Source organism: Natrix helvetica (genome assembly GCF_964273705.1).
Source record: "Natrix helvetica genome assembly, chromosome: 10".
In the NCBI taxonomy this organism is placed as follows: domain Eukaryota; kingdom Metazoa; phylum Chordata; class Lepidosauria; order Squamata; family Natricidae; genus Natrix; species Natrix helvetica.
The window spans coordinates 13,147,480-13,172,923 of NC_138561.1; the positions used below are offsets into that span (position 1 = coordinate 13,147,480).

Here is a 25,444-nt window from a genome sequence, read left to right on the forward strand (position 1 = left end):
CACCGCAATAAACTGAAGACACACACAAATATGACGGCGTGAACTTAAGGGGGAAAGAGGAGGGTATTTTAGTTGAATACACTCTTGGAAGATATGTCCATCTGGGTTCAGTTGCAAGTGGGGAGGAAAGACATTGGAAACGTGGAGGCTGCTTGGAAAGATGGTTTAATGGTGGACAGGATCACATGGCTTGAGATCCTGGGCACAAAGGGAAGAGATGCTGAGAGTTCCTGGGTATTATGCTCTCTCTGGGCTTTTGAATTTGAGCTTGTACTCTGATTGGTTGTCAGACTCCCATGGGGCCATGCAGGGGTAACTTTGTAGGTTGTCTGTGTCCCAGACTTGGTTGAGCCTTGCTGGGTGATGAATGATGTAATGAAGGGGCTTTGGTCAATTCCTATTATAGCTCTACCCAAAGGAAATCGATCTTTGTTAGGTAGAATAGACTGGCTCAGGCCTTAATGGCCCATTGACAAAGATGGGAAGGGGGGGGGCTGAGTTTCTGCCTCCCTTTTAGGGAGAAATATTCTTCCTTTTAAATATTTCCTAAAGTATCTTTTTCCTAGGAGAGGGGTGGGTGCTAACGTCTTACAACACGAAACTGGGCTTGGCAGATCTCAAATCAGGTTCATTTTAATCGAATTAAACTTCCTCCTTGTTAAACTTCCAATATTTTCCCTTCTTGACTGCAGCAAGATGTTATCTCCCATGTGACTTCCTGCCAAGTCTAAATTCTCATTTCCTGCTTTTTCTGCTCCTCTGTCGGGAAGCAAGGAACTGCTGGCAAACATGGGTGGGCAGCTTTTTTGAGTCTATAGATGTCAGATCACTGATGGCAAATCTGGACCATCCTGCACAGTGTCCAGGCTAGTTATATGAGTATGTTTTGTATATTTTAAAGGGGTATGTCTTATTTCAATGCAACAGTCAACTTTGCCCGCCCACCCCCACCTTTTTGGCACGCGTGGCTAGAGAAGACTTCCAGAAGCCACAAAAAAGGGGGTTTGAACAATGGACAGCCTGCTGGCTTCTTTTCATCATTTCTTTACCAGTTACTCCACTTCTGATAAAAAGAAAATATTTGTAATTCTGATGGGATCCTCGATGCTCTATGTGTTTTAATTATTTTCTTGCAGACGTTTCGTTACCAAGCTAGGTAATATCATCAGTGCTAAAGGGAAGGGGGGGGGGGTTTGCTGTCGGTCAGTGTTGGCGAACCTTTTCAGCAACGGAGTGCCCGAAACGGGAGCCCGTGCGCTGGGGAGCACCACAAAAAACGGAAGACCAGCTCCCTTGGTGCGCGTGTGCTTATTCAAATCCGAAAGGTTGGTGACGCCTGATCTAGAGGGTTTGTCGCGATCGGGGAGATGGGCCGAAACCAGAGCGGTCACGAAAACAGGAGACTCAAGGAAAAGACCAAAGGAAACCCACGCAAATTCCAAGCCCTCGCCTGGCAAACGTTTTGTGCGTGCGGCTGTCTCTTTAATGCATTGTTGCTTCCAACACCGAAAGACCTTCATCGTCCCATTCATATTACAGCATCATTTGAGAAAGGCATTTACCCATCTGCAGCCCTCTCCCCGCGGTCCCCCCCCCCCGCCCTAAGGTGGGTTAAAAAAAGTGACACGATTTGCCTGGGGCTCTCCCCCGACTCCTCCCATTGCAAGCATCTAGCCTTAGGATGGACAGGTGTCAGGGGAAGAGCAAGGGAGGGGCAAAAAAAAAATCCCCTGATGTTTTCCGATTGGTTCAAATCCCTGATAAAACAGCAGGCCCCCGAGGTGGCCTGGCATTCGCGCTCGGGAGCGCAGCTTAAAACCGTTTCATCTGCCGGCGTTCTTGCCGGCGCTGTTTCTTCTCGTTGGGCTCTTGGTTGGCAGCCGGTGATTCCGCGGTGAGCCAAGGACCCAGAAGGTTAACCCAAAGGAGATAGAGCGCTCGCCCCGGAGCCTGCAAGAGGGAACAAAAAATAGGGAACCCTACTAAGGCATGCCGCAAGCAAAGTTGCTACAGCTGAGCATCAGCCCAAAAAAGCCGGCTCAGGTTTTGATTGTTAAGGAATGACATCCCATTTCGCAATCGCAATAAGACTTATATATCGCTTTACAGTGCTTCTGCAGCCCTAAGTGGTTTACAAAGTCAGCCTCGTGCCCCCAACCACCTGGGTCCTCATTTTACCCACCTCGGAAGGATGGAAGGCTGAGTCGATAGCAATAGCATTTAGACTTATATAGCGCTTTACAGTGCTTTACAGCCCTCTTCAAGTGGTTTACAGAGTTAGCATATTGTCCCCCAACAATCTGGGTCCTCACAACCAGTGAACCTGTTGCTAAAGTTCACCTCTGGGAACAGCTGATGGGGGGGTACTCCGCGAGGCTGATCCACCCGCCAATCAGCTGCTCGTGCTGAATCAGGCTAATGTGCTGAAGCTGACCAGGCTGTTTGCTAAGGACAGCAGCCAGAGGAAAAACCAATGGATGCTGGTAGGCAGAGGCAGAATATTTTTTTTTCTTATTTTCCTTCCCAAAAACTAAGGTGCGTCTGCTTACGCCAGAGCATTTTATATTCCGAAAAATACAGTAGCTGGAAAGAGGAAGAATGTACTGTGGACAAATAAGTAAGAAAAGAAACTTACCAAGAGCCAAAAGTACCACATATAGAGGGAAAAACAACTGAGCACTTGGACAATGGCGGTGAGCAAAATCATATCCTTCAGGTGCCTGAGGGTGGAAAGAAAAAAAGGCTAATTTTTATTAGAGCAGAAGATAAAAGTCTCAGCATCTTTTTATTGTTCTCCAACCTTCCATTCCAGAAATGAAAAGGACTGGCTTAAAAAAGGTACGGAGGATCAAAAATTTAGACTGTGCCTGAACAGGATTGACTTGAGAAGAGAGAGAAAAGTCCTACAACCGTCTGGTTAAAAGACAGAGAAGAGGCTTGGCCTCAAGTTATGCTAAGAAATCATGGATTTGCTAACCAGTTTTGGATTATTGCGATCCGTTTGAGATAGCAATAGCACTTAGACTTATATACCACTTCACAGTGCTTTATAGCACTCTCCAAGCGGTTTACAGAGTCAGCCTATTGCCCCCAACAATCTGGGTCCTCATTTTACCCACCTCGGAAGGATGGAAGGCTGAGACGACCTTGAGCCTGGTGAGATTTGAACTGCTAGCAGTCTGCAGAAGTAGCCTGCAGTACTGCTCTCTAACCACCTTGGCTCTATTATTGTTAACAATTGAAAGCAAAGAGTGTTGAATAAAGTCCTAGGAAGAATGGCTTAAGGACCATTCAAGAATGATGAATCTGGAGAAAATTACAGGTAGTCATCCACTTACAACCATAAGTTTAGTAACTGTTTGAGTTGCAACGGCATTGAAAAAAGCGAGTTGCAGTTTGTCTTCAAACTTATGACCACTGCATCCCAACAGTTATGATGAGCCAAATTTGGGCACTTGGCAACCAGTATGCATTTACAACTGTTGCAGGATCCCAGGGAGATGGGGTTGGCATTTGCAGCCTTCCCGGCTGTTTTCTGTCAAGCAAAGTCCACGGGGGAAGCCGAATTTGCATTAACGACCATGTGATTCACATAACAACTGCCATGATTTGCTGAATAACCCTGACAAAAAGGGGTCATCACACCGGGCATGAGTCACTTAACAATCGCTCTCGTTTAGCAATGGAGGTTCTGGCTCCCAATTATGGTCGTAAGTTGAGGACTACCCGTAAAGAGAGACTGGAGAGTTATGATGAAATATCTGAAGTTACACAGAAGTTGTGTAACTCATCCCAGGAGGCAGGACTGGACTTAACAGGTAGAAAGTGCAGGGATGTTGATCACAACTGAACGTTAGAAGGTACGTTTTTAGTGGTAGAAGATATTCAGCAATGGAACAGACGGCTTTAGGGCTAGAGTTTGCTGAACACCCTTTTCTCGTGCACCCTGATGAGGTTACCTCGATTAGTAATGAGACATCCGCAAGAAAACAACCAAGCTCGGTGAACACCGAGAACCCAATTGTTAACACAATTATCCATCTCTTATCAATTTAATAATTTATGTAATGTTAAAAATTACCATTCTATTGAAAATGTGGGGTTTTTTTGGGGGGTGGGGTCTCAAACACAAGGAGATGCAGGTGGCTTGGGACCAGTGTGTCCCTCCACTGATTGAGGCTATTGTTGTGGCCCGCCAGTGGCCAGCAGAGTCAGACAGTGAGGAGGTTGGGGAGGAGCATGGGCCAGTCCTGGAGGCTGGGGAAGGCTCAGACGAGAGCTCTGTGTCGGAAGCAGAGAGGGGGCTGAGGCCGTCTGGCAGTGATCAGCTGCCTTCGGGGCTAGACAGCAGTGAGGCAGAGGAACAGCTGGAGCCTGTTCCCAGTGTGCGCATGCACAGAGCTGCCAGAAGAAAAGAACAACTCAGAAATCAGGGTCGACTTGTAAGTAAAGCCACAGGTGGAAGGTGATTGGCCACTCCCATAGGAAATAAAAGAGGAGCGAAGGGGGAAGGGGCTTTTGCAAGAAACAATTCGTTCATTCGGTCGTTAGATTTGTTTCAGGAGTGTGAAGATCTGTCCGTGAATCTCAGAGACTCTGTGCCGGTCTTTCCTTGCACAGCACCTCCTTTGGAAAATATTGACATGGCAGCTTTCCAAGATAGATAAGATCTGTAGTCATAAATATTCCTTTGAAAGACTGTTTACCAGGCCTTTGCTGAATGTGAATGAGAAGAATCCACATTTATTTAATAAAAGGGGTTTTGTCAGGACCAGGACTCTGCTTGGTGCTTTTGGGGGAAGCCTCGGTCAGAACAGCTATGAAGGAAAACTATGTATGCGCTCAGGCAGCAGGATCTGCTCACCTGGACTTAGGTAGGGTTGACACTCACTCTGCCATTCCCTGCTCCATATTCAGATCAATCCCGCCATCGGCGAGGCTGCCGCCCTCTGCAAAAGTAGGCTTGGCCATTGACCTCATGGATTGGTAGCTGGCCCCATAGACCATCAAGCTGAACACAAAGGCAACCTAAAGGGAGGATATGAAAATCAGCCAGGAAAAAAAACGACCAGTAAAACCCTTCGGAGATACTCCTACTTTGGAGATACTACTACAAAGTTAGAGAAGCGCACAAAGGTTTGTACTTGGCAAAGATAGACAGGAAGAGAAATATATTTTGTAGCTGGTGCAATCTTTTTAACCAGGATTACTGGGCGCGACTGGATGCAAGCACTTCTGTTAAGGATTAAGACAGCTCTAATGGAAGAATGGTTTATTGATGGTTACATGTGGAGCCTCCTGTTGTGGCCCGCCAGCGGCCAGATACTGGCAGCAGATTCGGACAGGGAGGAGATTGGAGAGGAACACAGGAACGGAGTTTGGGGAAGGGTCAGACGAGGGCTCTGTGTCAGAGGCAGAGAGGGGACCAAGGCCATCTGGTAGTTATTTGCTGCCTCTAGAGTCTCCGGAGTCTGACATCAGTGAGGCAGAAGAACAGCGGGAGCCTGTTCCCAGTGTGCATATGCGCAGAGCTGCCAGAAGGCAAGAACAATTAAGAAAATAGGGTTGACTTGGGAGTAAGGCTTGGAGATGATTGGGCCCTCCCATAAGACATACAAGAGGAACAAACGGGACGTGAGCTTTTGCAGGAAGCAATTAGTTCATCTGGTCGGTTCAAGCTTTGAAAAGTTCTGTTTGACTCTGTGCTAAGTTTGGCCTTGCTCTGCATTTGGGAGTTAGGTCTCTGGCAGCATTCCCAGGGAGATAAGGTGGGTGTTTATCAATATTCCCCTGAAAGATTGTGGCAACTCGAGCAGACATCTGTCAGAATCTTCACATACTGTTTGTGAAGCCGTGTGGGCTGTGAATGACCATAATTTATAGCCATATAAATAAAAGAAGGTTTTGGGGACTAAGATTGTGATTTATGCTTTCTCAGGAAGCCTAGGTCAGAACACCCCCCCCCCCCCCAAGTTTACAAACATGATACAGAATCTCAGCTGTGGAGGATTGGTGAAGACAGAGGGATAGCAGTTGAATATGAATATTCTCCTAGCCAATATTTTAAACAGGTCGATAAAGACTTCTTTCTTTGCAGAAAGGAGCGAAACACAAAGAACGCTCCTGAATCAACCTCCAACTCTCGGTGTGCAACACAGATTGACAGTCCCTGACTCCAAAGAAATGACAGTCTGAAAATATATAGAACTCACCCACGTCCAAATGGTGGCTGTTATGTAGAAGATCCCAAGGTTGATAATTCCGTAAATGGCCTGGAAGGAAGCGATATCAAAATAAGAGAGAAAGAGAAAGACACATTGAGCACTTTGTTTAAAGCCACTTCTCAAACTAGACAACTTTAAGACGTATGGACTTCAATCTCCAAGTCTCTTCCAACTCTGATGATGTTCTATGTTCTAACTCCCAGCAATGCTGTCCGGGGAATTCTGGGAACTGAAGACCCCATGTTCCAGTCGCCGAGATTGACAAAACACTGGTCTAAAAGTATTGTCAATCTAGCAATAGCACTTAGACTTATATACCACTTTACAGTGCTTTACAGCCCTCTCTAAGCGGTTTAGAGTCAGCATCTTGCCAACAATTTGGGATCTCATTTTACCCACGTTGGTGGGATGGAAGGCTGAATCAACCTTGAGCCTGGTGAGGATTTGAATTGCCAAATTGCAGGCAGAAGTAGCCTGCACTACAACACTCTAACCTCTACACCACCATGGCTCCATCTACACCTGTTAAGTCCCCCAATTAAACTTCAACTCCACTTTTTACCTTCAGAAATAGGATTTTGTGGACTGGGACTTGAGCAGCTATTGCTGCCCCCAATGGGGGGGGGGGAAGCTATAGCTGCAGCTTTTAAGATTTTTTAAAAAGAGATTTTGTTTAATATTGTCATTGCACCTCGTACAACAAAATTAAACGCCATCTTCAGTGTACATCATACATAAGGAAACTAAAAATAAAACAAAAAAGCACATCCTTCATATTCTATGCCATTGAATTGAAAACCCCTGATATCGCATTAATATTGCACTATACAGTAGAATTCAGTATAGTTACCGCTCTGGGATAGAAGCTGTTTTCAGCCTATTTGTTCTTGTTTTTATTATCCTGTACCATTTGCCAGATGGTAATAGTTCAAAAAAGAGGGTGTCCAGGATGAGATGGATCTTTAAGAATGCTTTGAACTTTCTGGGAGCTCTAAAGCTCTTCCAAAGAGGGGAGAGGGCAACCAATGATCCTCTGGGCAATGGCATTAACCCTCTGGAGCGCTGTCCTATCTGCCACTGTGCAATTGGCAAGCCATACACAGGCACAGTAAGTTAAGATACCCTCTATGGTGCAGTGGTAGAAGGTCACCAGCAGTTTTTCAATCAGTTGTTGTTTCCTGAGAAGTCTCAGGTAATATAATCTCCGCTGGGCCCTTTTGACCGGTGCTGCAATGTGAGCTCCCCAGGTCAGGTCCTCTTTTAGGATAATACCAGTTATGATGACAACAGTTTTGGTTGAAAAAACAATTACTGCCAACCTGCCTTCCATTGAGGACCTATACCCTGCACAAATCAAAAAGAGGGCTGTAAAAATATTTACAGACCCCTCACATCCTGGACATAAATTGTTTCAACTCCTACCCTCAAAATGACACTATAGAGCACTGCACACCAAGATAACTAGACACAAGGACATTTTTCCCCGGAACGCCATCACTCTGCTAAACAAATAATTCCCTCACCACTGTCAAACTATTCACTAAGGCTGCTATTACTATTAGTCTTCTCATCGTTCCTATCACCCATCTCCTCCCACTTATGACTACAAGACGGTAACTTTGTTGCTTGCATCTTATTATTTATATTGATATTGTTTCCTGATTGTTTATTTGTACCCTATGACTTTCATTAAGTGTTGTACCTTATGATCCTTGACGAATGTTTTTTGTCTTTTTATGTGCACTGAGAGCATCTGCACCAAAGACGAATTCCTTGTGTGTCCAATCACACTTGGCCAGTAAAGAATTCTGTTCTGTTCTTCTTCCCTGAGCAAAAATAAGCAGGTTGCCCTGGCTCATCTCCCCCCCCCACCCGCCCACTACTCCATCTCCGAGATCCAGCGCCCCATACTTACATTCGCCCCCAGGATGATTCGTAGGTAGAACTTGAGCGTATCCTTGTTTTCTTCAAATATCTGCTTTTTGCCTTTGGTTCCTACCTTTCCTTTCGGCTGGGGGAGGGGGGAATAAAAGGCCATATTTTAAAAATTAAATTAAAAACTATCCCATTCCTCGATCTTGATTTAACTATCCCCCCCCCCCGCTTGCCCAGGCTTGATCCCGTCCCCGTCCCCGTCCCCGTCCCATGCCCGACTCACCGCCATGGCGACTCCCCGGCCAGCCTTACAGGGCACGCAGGCAAGTCCACCACCAACTCAACACCAGCGAGGCTTCCGGCGCGGCGGCATTTGCGTCACATCAGCGCCGCCCAGAAACCCTTTCCTCTGGAAGGCCTACAGTTCCCGACAAGCACCGCGCCGTCGTCCTGGGGATCGTGGAACGCGGGGGAGGAGCTGGTGGGCGGGGCGTGGGCGGGACCGGCCGTTGGAGGCGGCTCTGCATCTCTCTGTTTTCGCTCGTCTTATGACCTCCGGCCGGCGATGGACACCTGCAGGCTGCCCGTAGAGGTAAGGGTGGCCAAGGATGCGGGTATGCTGCTTATATGGAGTCCTGCCAGGTTTGCTCAGCACTGCGCTCCGCACTCGACCCGCGTGTTTGCATCCAGACGTGTCTGCAAACGCGTGTCGGGCGCTACCATTTTTTTCGCGGTTGCTCCTTAAATGTCCTATTTCTCTTCATCCTTTTTCTTCTTTGATCTTCGTACTTGACCCGCGGGGATGCATCCAGACGTGTCTGCAAACGAGTGTCGGGCGCTAGCATTTTTTCGCGGTTGCTCCTTAAATGTCCTATTTCTCTTCCTCCGGGTGATCATCTTTTTTTCTTCTTTGATCTTCTCACGCGACTCGCGTGCTTGCATCCAGACGTGTCTGCAGACGCTTTTTCGCGGTTGTTCCTTAAATGTCCTATTTGTCATCCTCCGGGTTATCGTCCTTTTCCTTCTTTGATCTTCTGCCGCGTGCATAATTCGCAGGTTCCTACGTTTTGCATCCCCCTAAGGAAAAAAAACTTCCTAACGGTGAAAGATGCGCAGGGGAGCCAAACAGCCTACCTTGCAGGGGTGGTGTGTTCTCCATCGCGCCCGGTTTTTCAGAAGAGGCGGGGCAGCCACCTGGATGGTGATGTTACTGCCCGAAGTTGAACTAACTAGATGCTGCTTGGGGTCCTCCTTTCCAGCTGCAGGATTTTATTTATTTATTCTTATTCATTTATTTTGTCAAACATGTATAAGATAATAGATATAAGTACATGCAAGATTATGAATACATGAAATGGATACGAATAAAAGGGAATATTAGGACAGGGATGGTAGGCACGTTGGTGCGCTTATGCACGCCCCTTAAAGACCTCTTAGGAACAGGGTGAGGTCAACAGAAGACAGTCTAAGGTTAAAGTTTTGGGGGTTTGGGGAAGAAACCACAAAGTCAGGTAGAGCATTCCAGGCGTTGACCCCTCTGTTGCTGAGGTCGTATTTTCTGCAATCAAGTTTGGAGCGGTTTACCATATGTTAGTCTCTATTGTGTGTGTTGTTGTGATTGAAGCTGAAGTAGTCATTGACAGGTAGGACATTGTAGCCGATAATTTTATGTGCTACGCTTCGGTCGGACCGAAGGCAGCGAAGTTCTAAGTTGTCTAAGCCCAATATTTCAAGTCTGGCGGCATAAGGTATTTTATGATATGAAATCTGAGGAGCTGGGCTGCGGCTAAATAGTGCTTTAAAAGGAGCAAGGAGGATTATTGGCTGCCGTGGCCTGGGATTATTATATAACGCAATGTTTTTTATTTATTTTTTAATGCTTTTGGGGGGGGGGGACTGCAGTGCAGAGTCCTGAAGGAGGAAAACGTGATTGTGCTGAACAAAATGCTTAGGAGATCATTATGTGCAGATGCTTTAAGATGCATTCTGGAGATGCCTAAATGAGGAACTGTGTATTTGCTCTTCCCAGACTCTAAAATAACCTTGGGTCTACTCGGATTCTTGCTTCTTTAGCAGCAAGGACATCTGTCCCTGAAATGTGATTCAGAAAGTGTGAGACTCACATGGGATTTCAAAAAGAAAATAGCAAGGTTTAGAGGAAATTGTGGGTGGAAACTAATCAAGGAGAGAAGCAACTTAGAACTGAGGAGAACTTTCCTGACAGTTAGAACAATTAATCAGTGGAACAGCTTGCCTCCAGAAGCTGTGAATGCTCCAACACTGGAGGTTTTTAAGAAGATGTTGGATAACCATTTTTGGGTCTCCTGCCTAAGCAGGGGGTTGGATTAGAAGACCTCCAAGATCCCTTCCAACTCTATTATTCTATTCTATTTTATGCAGAACCAACACAGGGCTGACAAGAGATTCCTTGCCCTGGGCAACCAAGTTCCTATTATTATTATTTAATTGCTGAGGAATAAAAATAATTGATGTATAATAATCGATCCTAACTGAAATGCATCAAGTTCAACACGTGAGTAGTTCACACAATGTGGTATACCAAAACCAAATACATTGTGTAATGCCCGAGGGGATGGATTTTCAAATTTCTAGGATCTTCACTTTTTTTGCAAATATTTGAAAAAAAATAAATCCTGGCATTCCTGATCAAGGGTTAAAACTACATGACAGAAAATTGACTGCATTCAAGTAAACATTACATTTTGTTATTGTTAGTCGCTTGTGGAACTTCATCACACTTTCACAGTACTTTGAGGCAGAATTTGAAAGCCTGGATTTTGAGCAATAAGTGCAAGATACCCAATTCTTTTTCTTGATGCCCCCCCCCCCACTTTTCCCCTTTTCTGAAAATCAACCAGCAATCACAAGACACAATGAAAACTCATTAATTAATTTCACAACACATGGAGTCAACCATAGTTTAAGTTGGGAAACTGATGAGAATCCTAGATCAAGCTAAATCCAAAATCACTAGTGAATTCCTGCAACAAATCTGCAATCAACTTACAAACACAAAGAGACCAATCCCATTTATACACCATTTAAAAGAGATAATAAAGTTAAGAAGGAAACAAAAAGATCAGAAGACATCCTCTCCAGCAACCAACACCCCGATAAGCAGGGATTAAAACCAGACAGTCAAGCAATAGAGAATATCCTATTCAAAGAACGGCCAAGGAGAAAACCACATCCTTACCAACACTGGCAAGGCAATATGCTGTATATAAACAGGGAGTAAATCACACTCGCTAGGTAATGATTTTACCTAATTAGGTAGTGAAATATCTACAAGAAAACAATCAAACTCAGAGAGTACCAAAGACCGTACTATTCATTCCTGAGCTACTAATATTTCCTTCTATTTTTGTTTTTAGTTTCTTTGATCAGAGTGAAATTCTTCCAATTGTTATTATAGTTTAGGTATAGATATTTACTGCTGCTGGTTCGTTTATTCTGTTCTTGCATTGGAAACCCTTTTAAATGAAAGAATCCCCCTGTTTGTACATGAAAATCGGCTTATGTCGTGTTTAAACAACAGGATAATTTTCACATTCAACAAGGCACAGGTAACTGGATAACCCAAAACACGGCACCAGGGTCAAGCAATGAGTAAATATTGATAGCCACATTAATTTAAAAAAAAAACAGTTTTCTCTAATAGTAGAGCTTATGACCACATTCCTCGGACAGATACACAACTATCTGGAACTGGAACGTTGAAGTGGGTAATAAAATCCTATTTGGAAGGCGTGGAGGTAATACACTGAATTAGCCCACCCAAAACAGTCCGATGTTGCTGTAGGAACTTAGCGTGAAAATAATCATTTTGCCATTGCAAGGTTTGGCCACAGACTCTCATCAAGTAACTGAAACTGCTTTTAAAGAAAGAAAACCAACCCCAATCCAGACCTCATTTCCTGAAGTGCTTTGTAGCACTCCCCTCAAAACATTTAATAAACATGTCACTGCACCAGGGGTGAAATGCTAGTGGTTTGGGCCCGTTCGCCTGAGCTGGTAGTAAAAAAAAATGCTTTAAAAAGTTTTTTAAAAAAAGTTCCAAGGATCAGCTATGTGACAATCAGCTCTGTCGGGCAATCGTGGGAACTTTTTTAAACTTTTTTTTAGCATTTTTTTTACTACCGATCAGTTGTGCCTGATTGTCTGTGAGATCCTTGCTTGTTGGGGGGAGGGGGGGACATTTTGTGTGAAGTCCAGCTGCTTTTACATTGTGTGTGAGTCAGCTGTGCAGCCACGCCCACCCAGTCACATGACCACTGAGCCACGCCCACAGAACCGGTTGGGGAAATTTTTGAATTTCACCACTGCACTGCATGTATGTAAAAATAAAAATAAAAAAATCCCACCCCTTTTTCATTTCCCATTGAGATAACTTGTTGCCTTTTTGAGCACAACTGCTTTTAAAAATGTGTCTTTTTATTTTAAAACAAACACAGCTTTTCTAGGATGAAAGCCACTCCTTGAAAAAGTTGCTTCCAAAAATGATTATATAGAACTTAAAACACTGCTAAACATTATTTTTTTTAATGATTTCTTTGTTCAAAGCTTCACAAACCGTTCATTTAAGACTAGATAGATAGAAGATAGACTAACAGATCATTCAGTTGTTTCTATAATTCGCCATATTAACAAAAAGTTTGACTGGTTTTTATTGCATGGTGCTAAAATAAACTGGATATTGTCTGATTTCCAGTTGCATAGGCCCAACTGTAGCTCCAAGTTACTTAGGCGGTAACTTGTAAACTGTGGCTTATAGCTTACTTTAATTTTTTCTCAAAATACTTGTTGGTTTTGATGGTGCCATCTTATCTAGATCAGAATAGATTTATGGCAAACCCCCAAGATAGGTAAGCATAAAAACTTATTCACCTCAAACCAGAAGGAGATATGCTGGCTTTTTTTTTTCAATCCAGATAAAACAAGCAAGTACTGTAATTAAATTATTTTCTTATGGATAATAGCTGCTGTTCTCAGAATACTTGTTCAGAGGCAATTATTGTAAATTATTTACTATTTTATAAGCTTCATCACATCTGGCCCTTCGTAAAGGTTAGCAACCCCTGGCATTCTATGAGCAAATTAAACTGAAAAAGTGGATAATAAGATTTGCAGAGGACTTCCTTCTTCTAAGCCACATGGTTTCCCATCATACAAATATCTGAAATTAACTTCACTCTTGCTATATTAAACCAAAGCAGAAGAGAACCGGATGTTTCCTTTTTCAACAGTTAACGGACTGTTCAATTAGTGAAAATTGAGGCTGTCTTTGCATCAGAAAGCATTGGACTTTTGTGGCGATAAATGTTCAAAACGTTGGTATATCTGAAGACTTCTGTCCAGTGATTCAGTTGGTGTCATTTTAAATTCTGGAAAGAATACAGGTAGTCCTCGACTTACAAACAGTTTTGTTTAGTGACCGTTCAAAGTTACAACCGCACTGAATAAAAAGTGATGAAATTCAGCAGATTCTGAACGTAACATAAAACATTAAAAAAAAGAACTTTTAGATGACGTTTCCCATTGGATAAAGTGATTCTTTCCCCAGTTGGAACAATTAAGTTGGCCTGTGCTTTCTCATTTATAGGTCATCACGTATATCTTGAATTTTCTACCTATCTCTGACCGAAAAGAGGCGTCTTTGGTTGACCGAACCTGGTATTTTGCAGCCCAAGACTCTCTGCGACAGGTAAAACCTTTGTGGGCTTCAACACACTCGCCTACCCTTTCTATTCCTTCCAAAGGCAACCCCCCTTTTTGGAAAATCTCCCTTGTATCAGGATTGGGCATTTTTTTACTGATTTGGGAGCATCATCTCAGCCTTCCAATTTGCCAGTGACTGTATGCAGGGGTGGGCTGCTGGACCGCTAGCTAAGATTCTGTGCAGTTTGTAGAACCCCCAAATCCCACTCTTGGCTGGCCCTGCCCACCCTGCCCTGCCTCTCCCAGGAATCCCCACTCGGCCTGTTTTGGATGCAGGTAAGTGCAGGGCGCACACGGAGGTTCGGGGTGGGCAAAAAATGGGCCTACCAGAAATTCAAGAAGGCTGGAAACGCGGCCATTTCTGGCCTCCAGAGGGCCTCCGGAGCATGGGAAGGCTGTTTTTGCCCTTCCGGAGGCTCGAGGAAAGCCTCCGGAAACCAGGGGGGGCAAAAACACCCACCCACCCCGTCATGATGCAGTAGGCTGACTAGGCCACGCCCACCCAGCAACCAGGCAGAGAACCCCTTGCTAAAATTTTTGAAGCCCACCCCTGTGGCGGGTGTTAATATGCCTATCCACATATGTTAATATGTTATGTTACAGTGGGGAAGATTGGCTCGTTTGACATGATTTTGAAGAACGGGAATAAGAGTGTTTCACTTCCCAGATCTCCTTTTCAAATTCCCCTCTTTAAAAGAAGGGGATCCAAAAACCATCCTCCTTCCTCTACGAAACGTTACTCCAAACATCAAAAAGATCATGGCAATCGATTCGGAAGTAAGGTATATCAAATTGGCCTCCTTGATAACGTAAGCCGTCCTTGACTGAAAACCTGCAATTGGGAATTGCTATTTTCCATTGCAAGTTGTTGCAGTCGTAAAATGAGTCATCCCCTGAGTAGACAGGGGGTTTTTTACAGCCATTTTGATTCTGACGATCAAATAAATCATCCCATGTGTTCAACGAATCTCGCCACCGTTCAACGAATCATGGCTTGTTCCCTGAATCCGGCTTCCCCCAAACTGATTTTGCTTGTTTGGAAGTCAATTCGGACGGTCGCCAATCACGATCCCATTACCACCGCAACCGTTGGACACACGAGCTGGTTGCCAAGCGCCTGGAATGCGGTCACGTGACCATAGGGGAGTGGTGCAGCCGCTGTGACTTCAAGGACGGGCTTGTAAGTCACTTTTTCCCCAGGCTTTGTTTGACCTGTGGTTAAGCGAACGGTCGTAAGTCGAGGGCTGCTTGCACGTCCCCATGACAGACCCTGCTTTGCTTCAATTCTAGGAGAATGTCCTCTACAACATCCCAGCTACCTCTGCTTCCCTGGGCACCATCCGGGCCTTGGCCCAAAGGCACGTATGCAACGTCAAGATGGCCAACTTGGACAGCTCTACCACTTCCCGCGATGTCATCAAATGCATCGCCAACTACCTGGGCCCCCACCTGCGCAGCCTCTGCCTGAACGGCAGCTGCCTGACCGAAGCCAGCTTCGAGGAGCTCCTCCTGGCTTGCCCCAGCCTCGTAGCCCTGGACCTGAGCGGTTGCAACAGCATCTTCATGTCCGGCACCCTGCTCTCCAAAAGAGAGATCTTATTGCAAGCCCAAGAAGCGCTAGCCAATTTGCGGGAACTGAACGTGTCCAGCGTAAGGTACTTGTCCGATCTCTCTTTCAACCGCCTGACCAGCTGTTGTCCGCAGCTGGCTAAGCTGGCCCTGGCCCGCTGCCACCTTACCTTTGAGTTCGACAGCTACAGCGGCTCCCACGACTACAACTCCTCGGCCCTGCTGTCTTTCCGCAACCTCATACACTTCCTTGGCCGGCGAGCCCCTAGCGTGAAGTCTCTGGATTTGAGCGGCACCACCATTAACGGCCAGGCAATGACGACCTTGGTCCAAGTGGGGAACCTGCAGCTGCAGGAATTCATCTTGCAGGCTTGCCGGGATCTGACCAACGAGGCGGTCAGCATCCTGTGTCAGCACCAGCCCCATCTGACCACCCTGGACCTCAGCGGCTGCTCTGAGCTTTCGGACCAGGCTGGCCTGGCCATCAGCTCCCGGCTTTTCGCACTCCAGTGCCTGCGCCTGGGGAAGCTCCCGCGACTGACCGATGCTGGCTTCCAGGGAATGTCACACCTGAAGCATCTCCAGAGCTTGGATGTGTCTGAATGCAGTCTGGTCAGCTGCACTGAGCTCGTGAAAGCTTGTGGCACAAACGCAAGACCTCCCAAGCTAAAATCTTTGAAGGTCGCCTTTTGTTCATTACTCAGGGTAAGTTCTGAGATGGTTCTTTAATTGATTTCTTTGAGGTCAGCGGTGTGATGCAACCACTGGTTCACACACAAGCCATAATGAACTGCTTTGGCTTTAGCTTAATATAACATGTGGATCTTGTTAGTGCTTTCTTCACTAAACCATGGTTAAATAATTGGCTTAATGCAATCCAGGCAGTCCTAGACGTAAGACCATAACAGAGCCCTCAATTTTAATCCTAAATTATGTCGGGGTAAAGCAGATCATCACATCACCATCATCACACAATATTTTGACCATTTTTGTGGTAGCCATCAAGCCAACATGGCGGTCACATTAAGCAAACTCTTTATTTGCCCTTGGGTGTATTTCAGGGGTGAAATTCATCAGGTTCTGACAGGTTCTGGAAAACCGATAGCAGAAATTTTGAGCAGTTTGGAGAACCGGCAAATACCACCTCTGGCTGGCCCTGGGAGTGGGGAGGGAATGGAGATTTTGCAATATCCTTCCCCTGCCACGCCCTCCAAGCCGTGCCCACAGAACCGGTAGTAAAACAAATTTGAATTTCACCACTGGTGCATTTTGTTGAAAACTGGAAGTAAACACTAGTTTCTGGGGAGGGAAAGATGAAAATTTAGGTCCTCTAACCACGGGAGCTGCAAATAGCTGTAGTGCAGACTGCGGGGTGAATGTAGAGAGACAGATCTCAGCCAATCCGCAACTACTTTGGTAGCTACTACCAAAAACATGTACCCATAATGACTTATTTTTGGCCAGTGATAAAGCCAAGAAGGTGACTTCCTTCTGGCAGTTTAAAGTTTGATGTAGACCCGGAAGACGAATGACTGCAGGGGAGGACCAGGGGGAAGACATTGGAATTTCAAATTCAAGTTGTTAAGCGCCTTTGCTGGAATCCATCATAACTTCGACCAGTCCCTAAAGTCAAGGACTACTTGTATGTGAATCTTGCCAGCTTGAGGCAAAAATTCACACACAGCAATGCCCCCTCTGAGGTTCCTGTGGGAAGTTCAAGCGAACATGAAGCCAATCAATTTTGCTTCTTCTTCTGCAGGATAGCACTGTGCTTTCTCTGGCCGAAGCTCTAAGCAAGAACCTTCAGGTTTTGGATCTGTCGTCTTGCGTGTCGCTTTCTAACCGGAGTGTCCAAGCCATCACTTCCAGCCTTTTACTCTTGACTGTCCTCCGCTTGGCTTGGTGTAAAGAACTGACCGACGAGGGCTTGCTGGGGATCGAGGAGCCTAGAAAGGAGCGTGAAAGCGCCAAAGAGGTGAGAGGACATCAGTCATAGAAATACTCAATCATAGAGTCATAGGGCTGGAAGGGAACTTGGAGGTCTTCCAGTCCCAACCCCTTGCTCAAGGCAGGAAACCTTATGTCATCCCGGACAAATAGACGTCCAGTTTCTCCTTGAACACCTCCAGTGATGAAGCAACCACAACTTCTGGAGGCATATTGTTCCATTGATTAATTGGTCTATCTCACCTCATAAACACAGACTTTTTTTGTCTAATGGCCAAGCAGCTTATTGGCTGGCGAGTGTCCTAATCTAGGCTTCCCAAAAGCACGAAGCTGACTCCCCGTCCCAATAAAACCCCTTTTATTTAGTTTAAAGTGAATTCCTCGTCAGCAAAGTCCCGGCCAACAGTCTCTCAAGAGATTTCACAACTACAGACCTTTATCAGGCATGGAGAGTTGCCAGGCTAATAACTTCCAAAAGCCCTTCCTTAGCAGCTGATACTTGGCAAGAAGTCAGAAACAGGTCTTCACTCTAATAATTGAACTAATTGTCTCCTGCAAACTCCACTCCCCTTTTGTTCCTCTTTATTCCCTATGGGAGGGGCCATTCAGCGTCCACCTGTGGCTTTACTCCCAGGTCAACCCTTGTTCCTTAGCTGTTCCCTTCTCCTGGCAGCTCTGCGCATGCACACACTTGGGAACAGGCTCCAGCTGTTCTTCTGCCTCACTGATGTCCAACTCCGAAGGCAGCTGATAGCTGGTCCCATCTCTGCTTGCAACGCAGAGCCCTCGTCAGAGCCTTCCCCAGACTCCAGGACTGGTCCATGTTCCTCCCCAACCTCCTCACTGTCTGACTCTGCTACCAGATCCCCTGGCTGCTGGCGGGCCACAACAGTGAACATTTGTTCTGGTAGCACAAGCACCCAAAATGTTTACATAACCTGAGAGAAAGAGCTGTCCTCCACGGTGACAGTGGGAAAGTTTTCCTGTGAGGAGAGGTTGAAGTAGCCACAGGAGCGGCCTGCAAACCGCCACTTGCCTTTTCGTGTTTTGGAGGCCTAGCATCAGTGGTCCTGTATCATACTCCATTATGGTCCTTTCCTGGATGTCCGCTACATCCGTGGACTTCCACTTCCCCAGCCAAGGTGGCCATTAGAGCACACCTGAGCAGGGGAAGGGCGACCTGGCCATCTAAGCAACCGAGAAAGGTTTCGTCTCCTTTTACCCACCCTTCCCGACCTTGCTTTGACAGAAAGATGCTGGCCCAAAGTTCAGCAGGAACTTTGGCAACATGGGGTTTTTCCTGCCCCCACCCCAGTTTCTGGAGCAGGATAAAATGATGGTCATTCATCTCAACCAACAGAAGGCCCAAGAGCAGCGCCAAACCTCTTTGAACGCCTTGACCCGTCTGCAAGAGCTGGATCTGACCGCCTGCGGGAAGCTGACGGACATGAGCATAGCCAAGGTACAGAGCCTCCTGGGTTGGGGCAAGCAGATCTTTTGGACAGGACCGTGGTGGCGCAGTGGTTAGAATGCAGTACTGCAGGCTGCCTCTGCTGACTCCCGGCAGTTCGAATCTCACCAGGTTCAAGGTTGACTCAGCCTTCCATCCTTCCGAGGTTGGTAAAATGAGGGCCCAGATTGTTGGGTCTGGTGAGATTTGAACTGCCAAATTGCAGTCAGCCGGCAGTCAACAGAAGTAGCCTGCGATACTGCACTCTAACCACTGTGCCACTGCAGCTCAGCTAAAGTCGCCAAGGTTGAGAAAAGGGGTGATTTTCTATCAGCCTTGCTCCTCATGCAGGATTTGCTTCTGCGCTTCCCCTCCAGGTTATTAGCTTCCCAGATCTTCGCTACCTCTCCCTCAGCCTCGTGCCGAACATCACCGACACCAGCCTCCTCGCTGTTGCACGCAACTGCCGGAGCTTGGAGCACCTTGCGCTGAGCCACTGCGCAAACCTGACGGACGGAGGCTTTGCCAAGGCAGCTGAATCTTTTGGGAGGTTGCAGCATCTCGTTCTTTCTGGCTGCAACCAGCTGACGCCCAGGTAAGCAAGCGAAGTTTGCAAAAGATGGGTCAGCCCCGAAAGCTTTGGGGCATCCCAGTCTAAAGGCTCCTCAGTTGACCTTGAAAAATTCTTTAGAACCGGGGTGTGTGTGTGTGTGTGTGTTTCCCCAGCCTTTTTTGGTTCCATTGGTAGCAGCTTCGGTGGTTTTTCGGCAAGCGGAGGGGAATGGCTGCTTTTTTCAAGGCATTTTGCTTCTCATCCAAGAGCTGAAGAACCTTCTTAGATGAGAAGCGAAACGTCTTCAACCGAAAACCAGAAAGTCCAGTTGCCTCTTGAAAGAAAGCATCTTTGGGACAACCATGATCTGGATGACTGAGTATCTCCATAGGTTGAGGGGAAGAGTTTCACACGCTCAACCTAAAACTTGTGTATGTGCAAATGAAGCTTCAGGCATTCGCCTGCCACTTTGGTGTCCCAGTTCCCAACGGGCTGCAGTCCAGTAGCGGTGCAGGGCCTGGGTGGGTGCAGACCCCTGTATTCTGGCCTCGGCTTCCCCAGCAGCACGAAGACAAGTCCTTGTCCCAGTAAACCCCTTTTATTTAATGTACAGTGAATTACTCTCCAGCAAAGTCTTTCCACTCCCACCGTCTTTCAAGATATTTCACAATTACCGACTTTTATCAGGCTTGGAAAGCGGCCAGGCCGATATCTTTCAGACGCCACAATACTTGGCAAGAATGCAGGAATGAACTAATTGTCTCCTGCAAGCTCCACTCCCCTTTCACTCCTCTTTTATTTCCTGTGGGAGGGGCCATTCACCGTCCACTGTGGCTTTACTCCTGAGTTGACCTTTGTTCCTTAGCTGTTCCCTTCACCTGGCAACAATGTGCATGCTCTCACTGGGAACAGGCTCCAGCTGTTCTTCTGCCTCACTGATGTCTGACTCCGAAGGCAGCTGATAACTGGCATTGTCCCCCCTCTGCCCCCAACAGAGCTCTCATCAGAGCCTTCCCCAGACTCCAGGACTGGTCCATGTTCCTCCCCAACTGACCGAATCTGGCAGGCCACAACACCCTGGTTTAGAAACCTTTCCCCCTGCAAAGGGCCCTTCCCATTTTCTCTGGCGAATACAAACCGCAAGTCCCTCACTGTAGACATGATCTTACAAAGGAGATGGGGATGGCAAGGTTACAGCAGAGCTTTCCTCACGGAGGTGGATATATTGGTATATCCCCTTTCTAGGACCCTGAAGTCCATCGGTCGGGAGTGCCAGCAGCTGAAGTCCTTAGATGTCTCCATGTGCAGCAAGATCAACATGGCCGACGTGGAACGCTTCCAATCGCAGCTTCCCCCGCAAAGCCAGACCAGCATCCAGTCACGGTTTGTGGGTGGAGCAGACCTTTCCATCACCCTTTGAGGAATCCTTGTGGGTTGCTGTGAGCTTAGACATCTTGGTTAACCTTTCTCCACCCCAGTGGGAAGGCAGGAGGTCCTCTTGGACAGCTTGGAGGGCCTCTTGCCCGCTGGCTGAAAATGATTTGCGCTCTTACGGCCTCCTAAGGCCCCATCCAGGAAGCAAAACCCACCTTCCGCGGTAGTCCCGAGACTATTTTCCAGACGTTATTCAGCAAGGGGAGCAATTTCGGTATTCTAACAAGCAGAATGGAAGATATTTATTTGCTCCAAGAGTTTGAAACGAGGTAAGTGCTGGGAGTGGTATCCCGACAAGACAGCAGGACAAGTCTTGTTATTCATACCAACTTTGATATAGCCAGACAGGGGCATTCTTTCGTCCCTCCTAAAGGCTGCGAATTCCCTCTACGCAGACGGAACAAGTACATTCTTAGCGGCCAATCCTTAAAAGGTCCCTTTGTAAATTTTAGAGGAAATCTGGATTTGCCTCTGCTTTCAAAGTCTGCCCTCACTGATACCAAAGCGTCCTTCGACTGTTCGGACACAGCGAGATGTCCCACTGACTTCTTCTTGCAAACAGGGTGAAAAAAAGCAACTTTTTCCGATAGCATCCATCTCGTCTTCCTAAGCCTGGGACTCAAGTTTGTGTACCTGGAGAGGGGTGTGTGTGTGTGTGTGTGTGTGTATGAAATATAAAACAGGGCTGCCATCGTATCCGTGCTTTGGAGTTTGCGGCGAAGGACAAAGCAGGCTATTAAACCCAACTCCCTCATCTTGGCTAAGAGTTTATGCATTTGATTTCACCATCCACAAAACCCCTGCAGGTTGTAATCCAAAATAGCCCGAGGTCTGCCAGATGCCTCCTTCCACAAAACAGCACTGGGAGCCACGTTGAAATCGTGTCTGAAAGTTAGCTTTGTGCACAACAAGAGGTAAAAAGAAAAGGCCTGCCAGTTAACAGCCCACTGCCACAAAAATAAGAAGGGAAATTGTGAACCACGTGATAAATAAGTCTCCCACACATCTTGCGATGACCTCAGGGTGTGGCACAAAGGCAACACAGCCAGAGAACCAACGGTGGCCCCAACGTCCCTTTCAACTCTCCAGCCTGGAGAAAAGCTCTTCGACAAACCTGTAACAGCTCCCCAGTCCAAACGTTGTAAGCAGAAAACTTCCAACTATAAATCCAATAGGGCAAGACAAGGTCATTAATCTGGCAGGGCAAGCAAGATAAGGAGTTCCAGATGGGAAGTAGCACGGCAGTAAATCAAACCAGTTGGGAGGATGCCAGATAAAGCAGAACACCAAATGAACTCAGAGATTGTTCCCGACAACCGCCCCTCCCATTTGCCTCTCCTTTAAACTCCATCCCCAGGTGTGCCTCGTGAAGGGAATAGGGCCCTTTCTTCTCTGGTAAGCCACGCAACCCACATTACTCTCTTCTCCGTTCTTCCCTGCGTGCCCTAGGATGAGGAGGGGGTGGGCCTTGGTCTTCATCTGAACCATTTCCCCCTTGTTCTGCCGCTCCTCCTGCTCTGCCCAGCCTGACTTTGCCCTTCCCAGTTTCCTCCACAGCCAACGGAGCCACTCTCCTGCTCTCTGTCAGCTGTTCATCTTCCTTGGATACGTCTGCTGGAGGTTTATGGCATCGTTTGACCATTACAACTTTAAGCGCCTTTTCTTTTTAATGACCATTTGGGGGAATACAACTAGGAAGATGCACCAAAAGATGTTTTGAGTTTGATTCTCTACCGATCAAACAGTCCTGAATTATGTACTCTGCTTAGCAAGCAGCTGTTCGTGTGAGCTAGTTACTCCACTGGCTGCACTAAACAGATTTCAGAGTTCTGATCCATAAGGTCAATCCACCCAAACCTGAGATTACAAAAGAGAGGGATGGTGGGCATCGTATTAGGTGGTATTAGTATATTACTATATCTAATGATGTTAGAGATGCTCTAATATTATCAGATATAGTAATATCCTAACACCACCTAATATGATGCCCGCAGAGGCATAAAATGAATGAAGATGTAACTTTCCCCCTTAAATCTCCCAAACGTTTATGATGATCTAGTGGAAAAAGTCAGCATTGAGCAGAGAATTGTCTTCAGGTTTTCAACCATTTTGATCTTGATGCCTGCAAGGCTTATTTTACTTACTTACTTACTCTTAAAAAATTATTTGCCAGCTATTTTGCTACAGATGATTTATTGATTCCCAGTAAAGATAATTTGTCAATTTGTCCTTTTCCATTTCCTTCTGTTTCACAAGCAATAAATCCTCCACAGAAGGCCCATGTGTTCTCACCTAGGCTTCCCCAAATCACAAAGCAGGCTCCTTGTCCCGACAAAACCCCTTTTTTTATTAAGCTCATATGAATGCCTCTCGTTCACCTCCAGCAAAGTCCCGGCAAACAGTCTTTCAAGGGTGAATATACAACCACAGACCTTACCAGGCTTGGAGAGCTGCCAGGCCGATATTTTACAAACGCAACTGCTGTACAAGACAATACTTGGCAAGGAATCATGAGCAAGTCTTCACACAAATTAATCGAACTAATTGTCTCCTGCAAACGCCATTTACCTTTCGCTCTTTATTCTCTATGGGAGCGGCCATTCACCGTCCACCTGTGCTTTTACTCCCGAGTCGGCCCTTGTTCCTTAACTGTTCCCTTCTCCTGGCAGTTCTACGCTTGCGCACATCGGGAACAGGCTCCAGCTGTTCTTCTGCCCCACTGATCTCTGGCTCCAAAGGCAGATGATAACTGTTGGACGGCCCTGGTTCTGTCTCTGCCTCCGACACAGAGCCCTCATCAGAGCCTTCCCCAGACCCCAGGACTGGCCCATGTTCCACCCCAACCTCTTCACTGCCTGAGTCTGCAGCCAGCTCTGCCTGCAAGCCAAATCACGTTAGGCTACAGAATATTCCCAAACCACCTGCCCCTGTAGCATAAGAGGTTACTACTCAATCGTTTCTTTTTCTAACTGGGAAAAAACAAAAGATCAAACTCCTCGTTGGGTTTTGACTCCATCCGGTTTCTGTGCTCCGTACAGGAACTGCAACTACATGCAATCAAACAAAGCCACAAAGGTAGTTCTTCCTTTCTTTTTTTTAATGATTAATGGCTTCTATGCCCAAGGTAGTACCACAGTGAATTTGTTACAGTAGAATCATCCGAGCAGGAAGAAAATGGGGGGATTGCCCAGGAACCCCTTTTCGACGGTTTACAGGTAACCCTCAACTTACAACAGGTCATTTATTAATCTTTCAAAGGTACAACAGCACTGAAAAAGGTGACTTATGACGGTTTTTCACACTTACGACCATTGCGGCATCCCCATGGCCATGTGATCAAAATTTGGATGCTTGGCAAACGTCGTTACGATGATTGCAATGTCCTTGGGTCATGTGATTCCCCTTATGTGACTTTCTGACAAGCAAAGCGAACGGGACAGTCAAAGTTTCATTTAACAACCGTGTTAACTAACTTTGCAACTCCCTAAGATCCACTTTAACAACCGTGGCAAGAAAGGTCGTAAAAGGGGTAAAATTCCACTTAAATGTTTCCACTTAGCCTCAGACATTTTGGCCTTAATTGTGGCAGTAAGTCAAGGACTACCTCTATTGGAGCAGACAAGGTTTGTTCGTAACCTATGAAGAGTTTTCACGGTGCAAGACTAAATCGTACGCAAAGAGCTACAAGGAAAAATTAAAAATAAAATGAATTTTCTGATCCAGTGCAATGAACTCCACCTCCGTTGTGGGGAGAGTGAAAAAAAAATAACATCACACATATATCGAATGTACATAACATAAGTAAAGAACTGCCACACTTCCTTTCGAAATAGGTTAAGAGAAACAAATGAAGGAATCAGTTTCGTTGTACACATGATGGACAATGACAATAAAGGCTACACTACCATTCTATTGAAAGAAGCCTTAGTCACAATCCCGTCATTTACAGAGTGATGGCCGAAGAGCCTTTGTCCTTGGTCAGTTAAAGGGGGAAAGCTCCAATCCTTGGTCCATCAAGAAAATCTTAGGTTCAGGCTGAGCTTCGTAGACTGTCTTGCTCAGCGGTGGGCTGCTAAAGCAACCTTACTACCTGTGGACCTCAACTCCAACTTGACATGATAGCAGTGTTCCAATATCTCGGGGGTTGCCAGAAAAGAAGAGGGAGTCAAGCTATTCTCCAAAGCAGCCGAAGGCAAGACAAGAAACAACGGATGGAAACTAATCAAGGAGAGAAGCAACCTAGAACTAAGGAGAAATTTCCCGACAGTCAGAAGAATTAATCAGTGGAACAACTTGCCTCCAGAAGTTGTGAATGCTCCAACGCTGGAAGTTTTTAAGAAGAGATTGCGCAACCATTTGTCTGAAATGGTTATAGGGTTTTCTGACTGAGCAGGAGGTTGGGACTAGAAGACCTCCAAGATCCCTTCCAATTCTGTTATTCTACTTCTAACTTCAGCTGCCTCTGGAATTCTGGGAGTTGAAGTCCACAGGTCTTAAAGTTGCATAGTTGCGCAACCAAGGTCAGGTTTAATCCCTTGTGTGATGCAAAGTGACCTCTCATCCCCCGCTCTTCCCTTTTAAGATCCCCAGAGGTTCTGTACCTTGCTTAGGCACAGAACAAGGTGGCCACTGGAATAAGGAAAAGCAATTTTA

At 46.3% G+C, this 25,444-nt stretch overlaps 2 protein-coding genes across 4 annotated transcripts; one reads left to right on the plus strand and one right to left on the minus strand.

Annotated features, from left to right (window-relative positions):
- Window positions 1-1,409: 1,409 nt before the first annotated feature.
- TMEM208 (transmembrane protein 208) lies at window positions 1,410-8,507 on the minus strand. 2 transcript variants are annotated; one of them, XM_081963439.1, is made up of 7 exons: window positions 8,383-8,424; window positions 8,140-8,235; window positions 7,927-8,050; window positions 6,213-6,272; window positions 4,892-5,028; window positions 2,636-2,720; window positions 1,410-1,950 (listed from the first exon to the last, which is right to left on the minus strand). In XM_081963439.1, coding segments are annotated over exons 2-7 (546 nt in total). In that variant the 5' UTR covers window positions 8,142-8,235; window positions 8,383-8,424; the 3' UTR covers window positions 1,410-1,812. The 2 variants fall into 2 exon arrangements, with proteins under 2 accessions (XP_081819565.1, XP_081819566.1); XM_081963440.1 differs by lacking the exon at window positions 7,927-8,050 and having other exon boundaries at window positions 8,383-8,507.
- An 87-nt stretch (window positions 8,508-8,594) lies between these two features.
- On the plus strand, window positions 8,595-25,310 carry LOC309397425 (uncharacterized protein). Of its 2 annotated transcripts, none has more exons than XM_081963437.1 (7): window positions 8,595-8,691; window positions 13,723-13,824; window positions 15,129-16,112; window positions 17,167-17,382; window positions 18,604-18,816; window positions 19,182-19,399; window positions 20,603-25,310. In XM_081963437.1, the coding sequence occupies exons 1-7, from the start codon at window positions 8,665-8,667 to the stop codon at window positions 20,775-20,777; spliced, it is 1,935 nt and encodes a 644-aa protein (XP_081819563.1). In that variant the 5' UTR covers window positions 8,595-8,664; the 3' UTR covers window positions 20,778-25,310. The 2 variants fall into 2 exon arrangements, with proteins under 2 accessions (XP_081819563.1, XP_081819564.1); XM_081963438.1 differs by having other exon boundaries at window positions 18,715-18,816.
- The last annotated feature ends 134 nt before the right edge of the window (window positions 25,311-25,444 follow it).

What these genes read in the sequence shown, in the direction of transcription:
- TMEM208 (XM_081963439.1), bottom strand. An exon ending in CAGCCACCATTTGGACGTGG is followed by an intron (nt 5,029 to 6,212) that starts GTGAGTTCTATA and finishes TCCTCCCTTTAG; the next exon opens with GTTGCCTTTGTGTTCAGCTT. An exon ending in TGTGGTACTTTTGGCTCTTG is followed by an intron (nt 1,951 to 2,635) that starts GTAAGTTTCTTT and finishes TCCCTCTTGCAG; the next exon opens with GCTCCGGGGCGAGCGCTCTA.
- LOC309397425 (XM_081963437.1), top strand. Translation starts at nt 8,665, where the DNA reads ATGGACACCTGCAGGCTGCCCGTAGAG. An exon ending in CGGACATGAGCATAGCCAAG is followed by an intron (nt 18,817 to 19,181) that starts GTACAGAGCCTC and finishes CTTCCCCTCCAG; the next exon opens with GTTATTAGCTTCCCAGATCT. An exon ending in TGCAACCAGCTGACGCCCAG is followed by an intron (nt 19,400 to 20,602) that starts GTAAGCAAGCGA and finishes TCCCCTTTCTAG; the next exon opens with GACCCTGAAGTCCATCGGTC.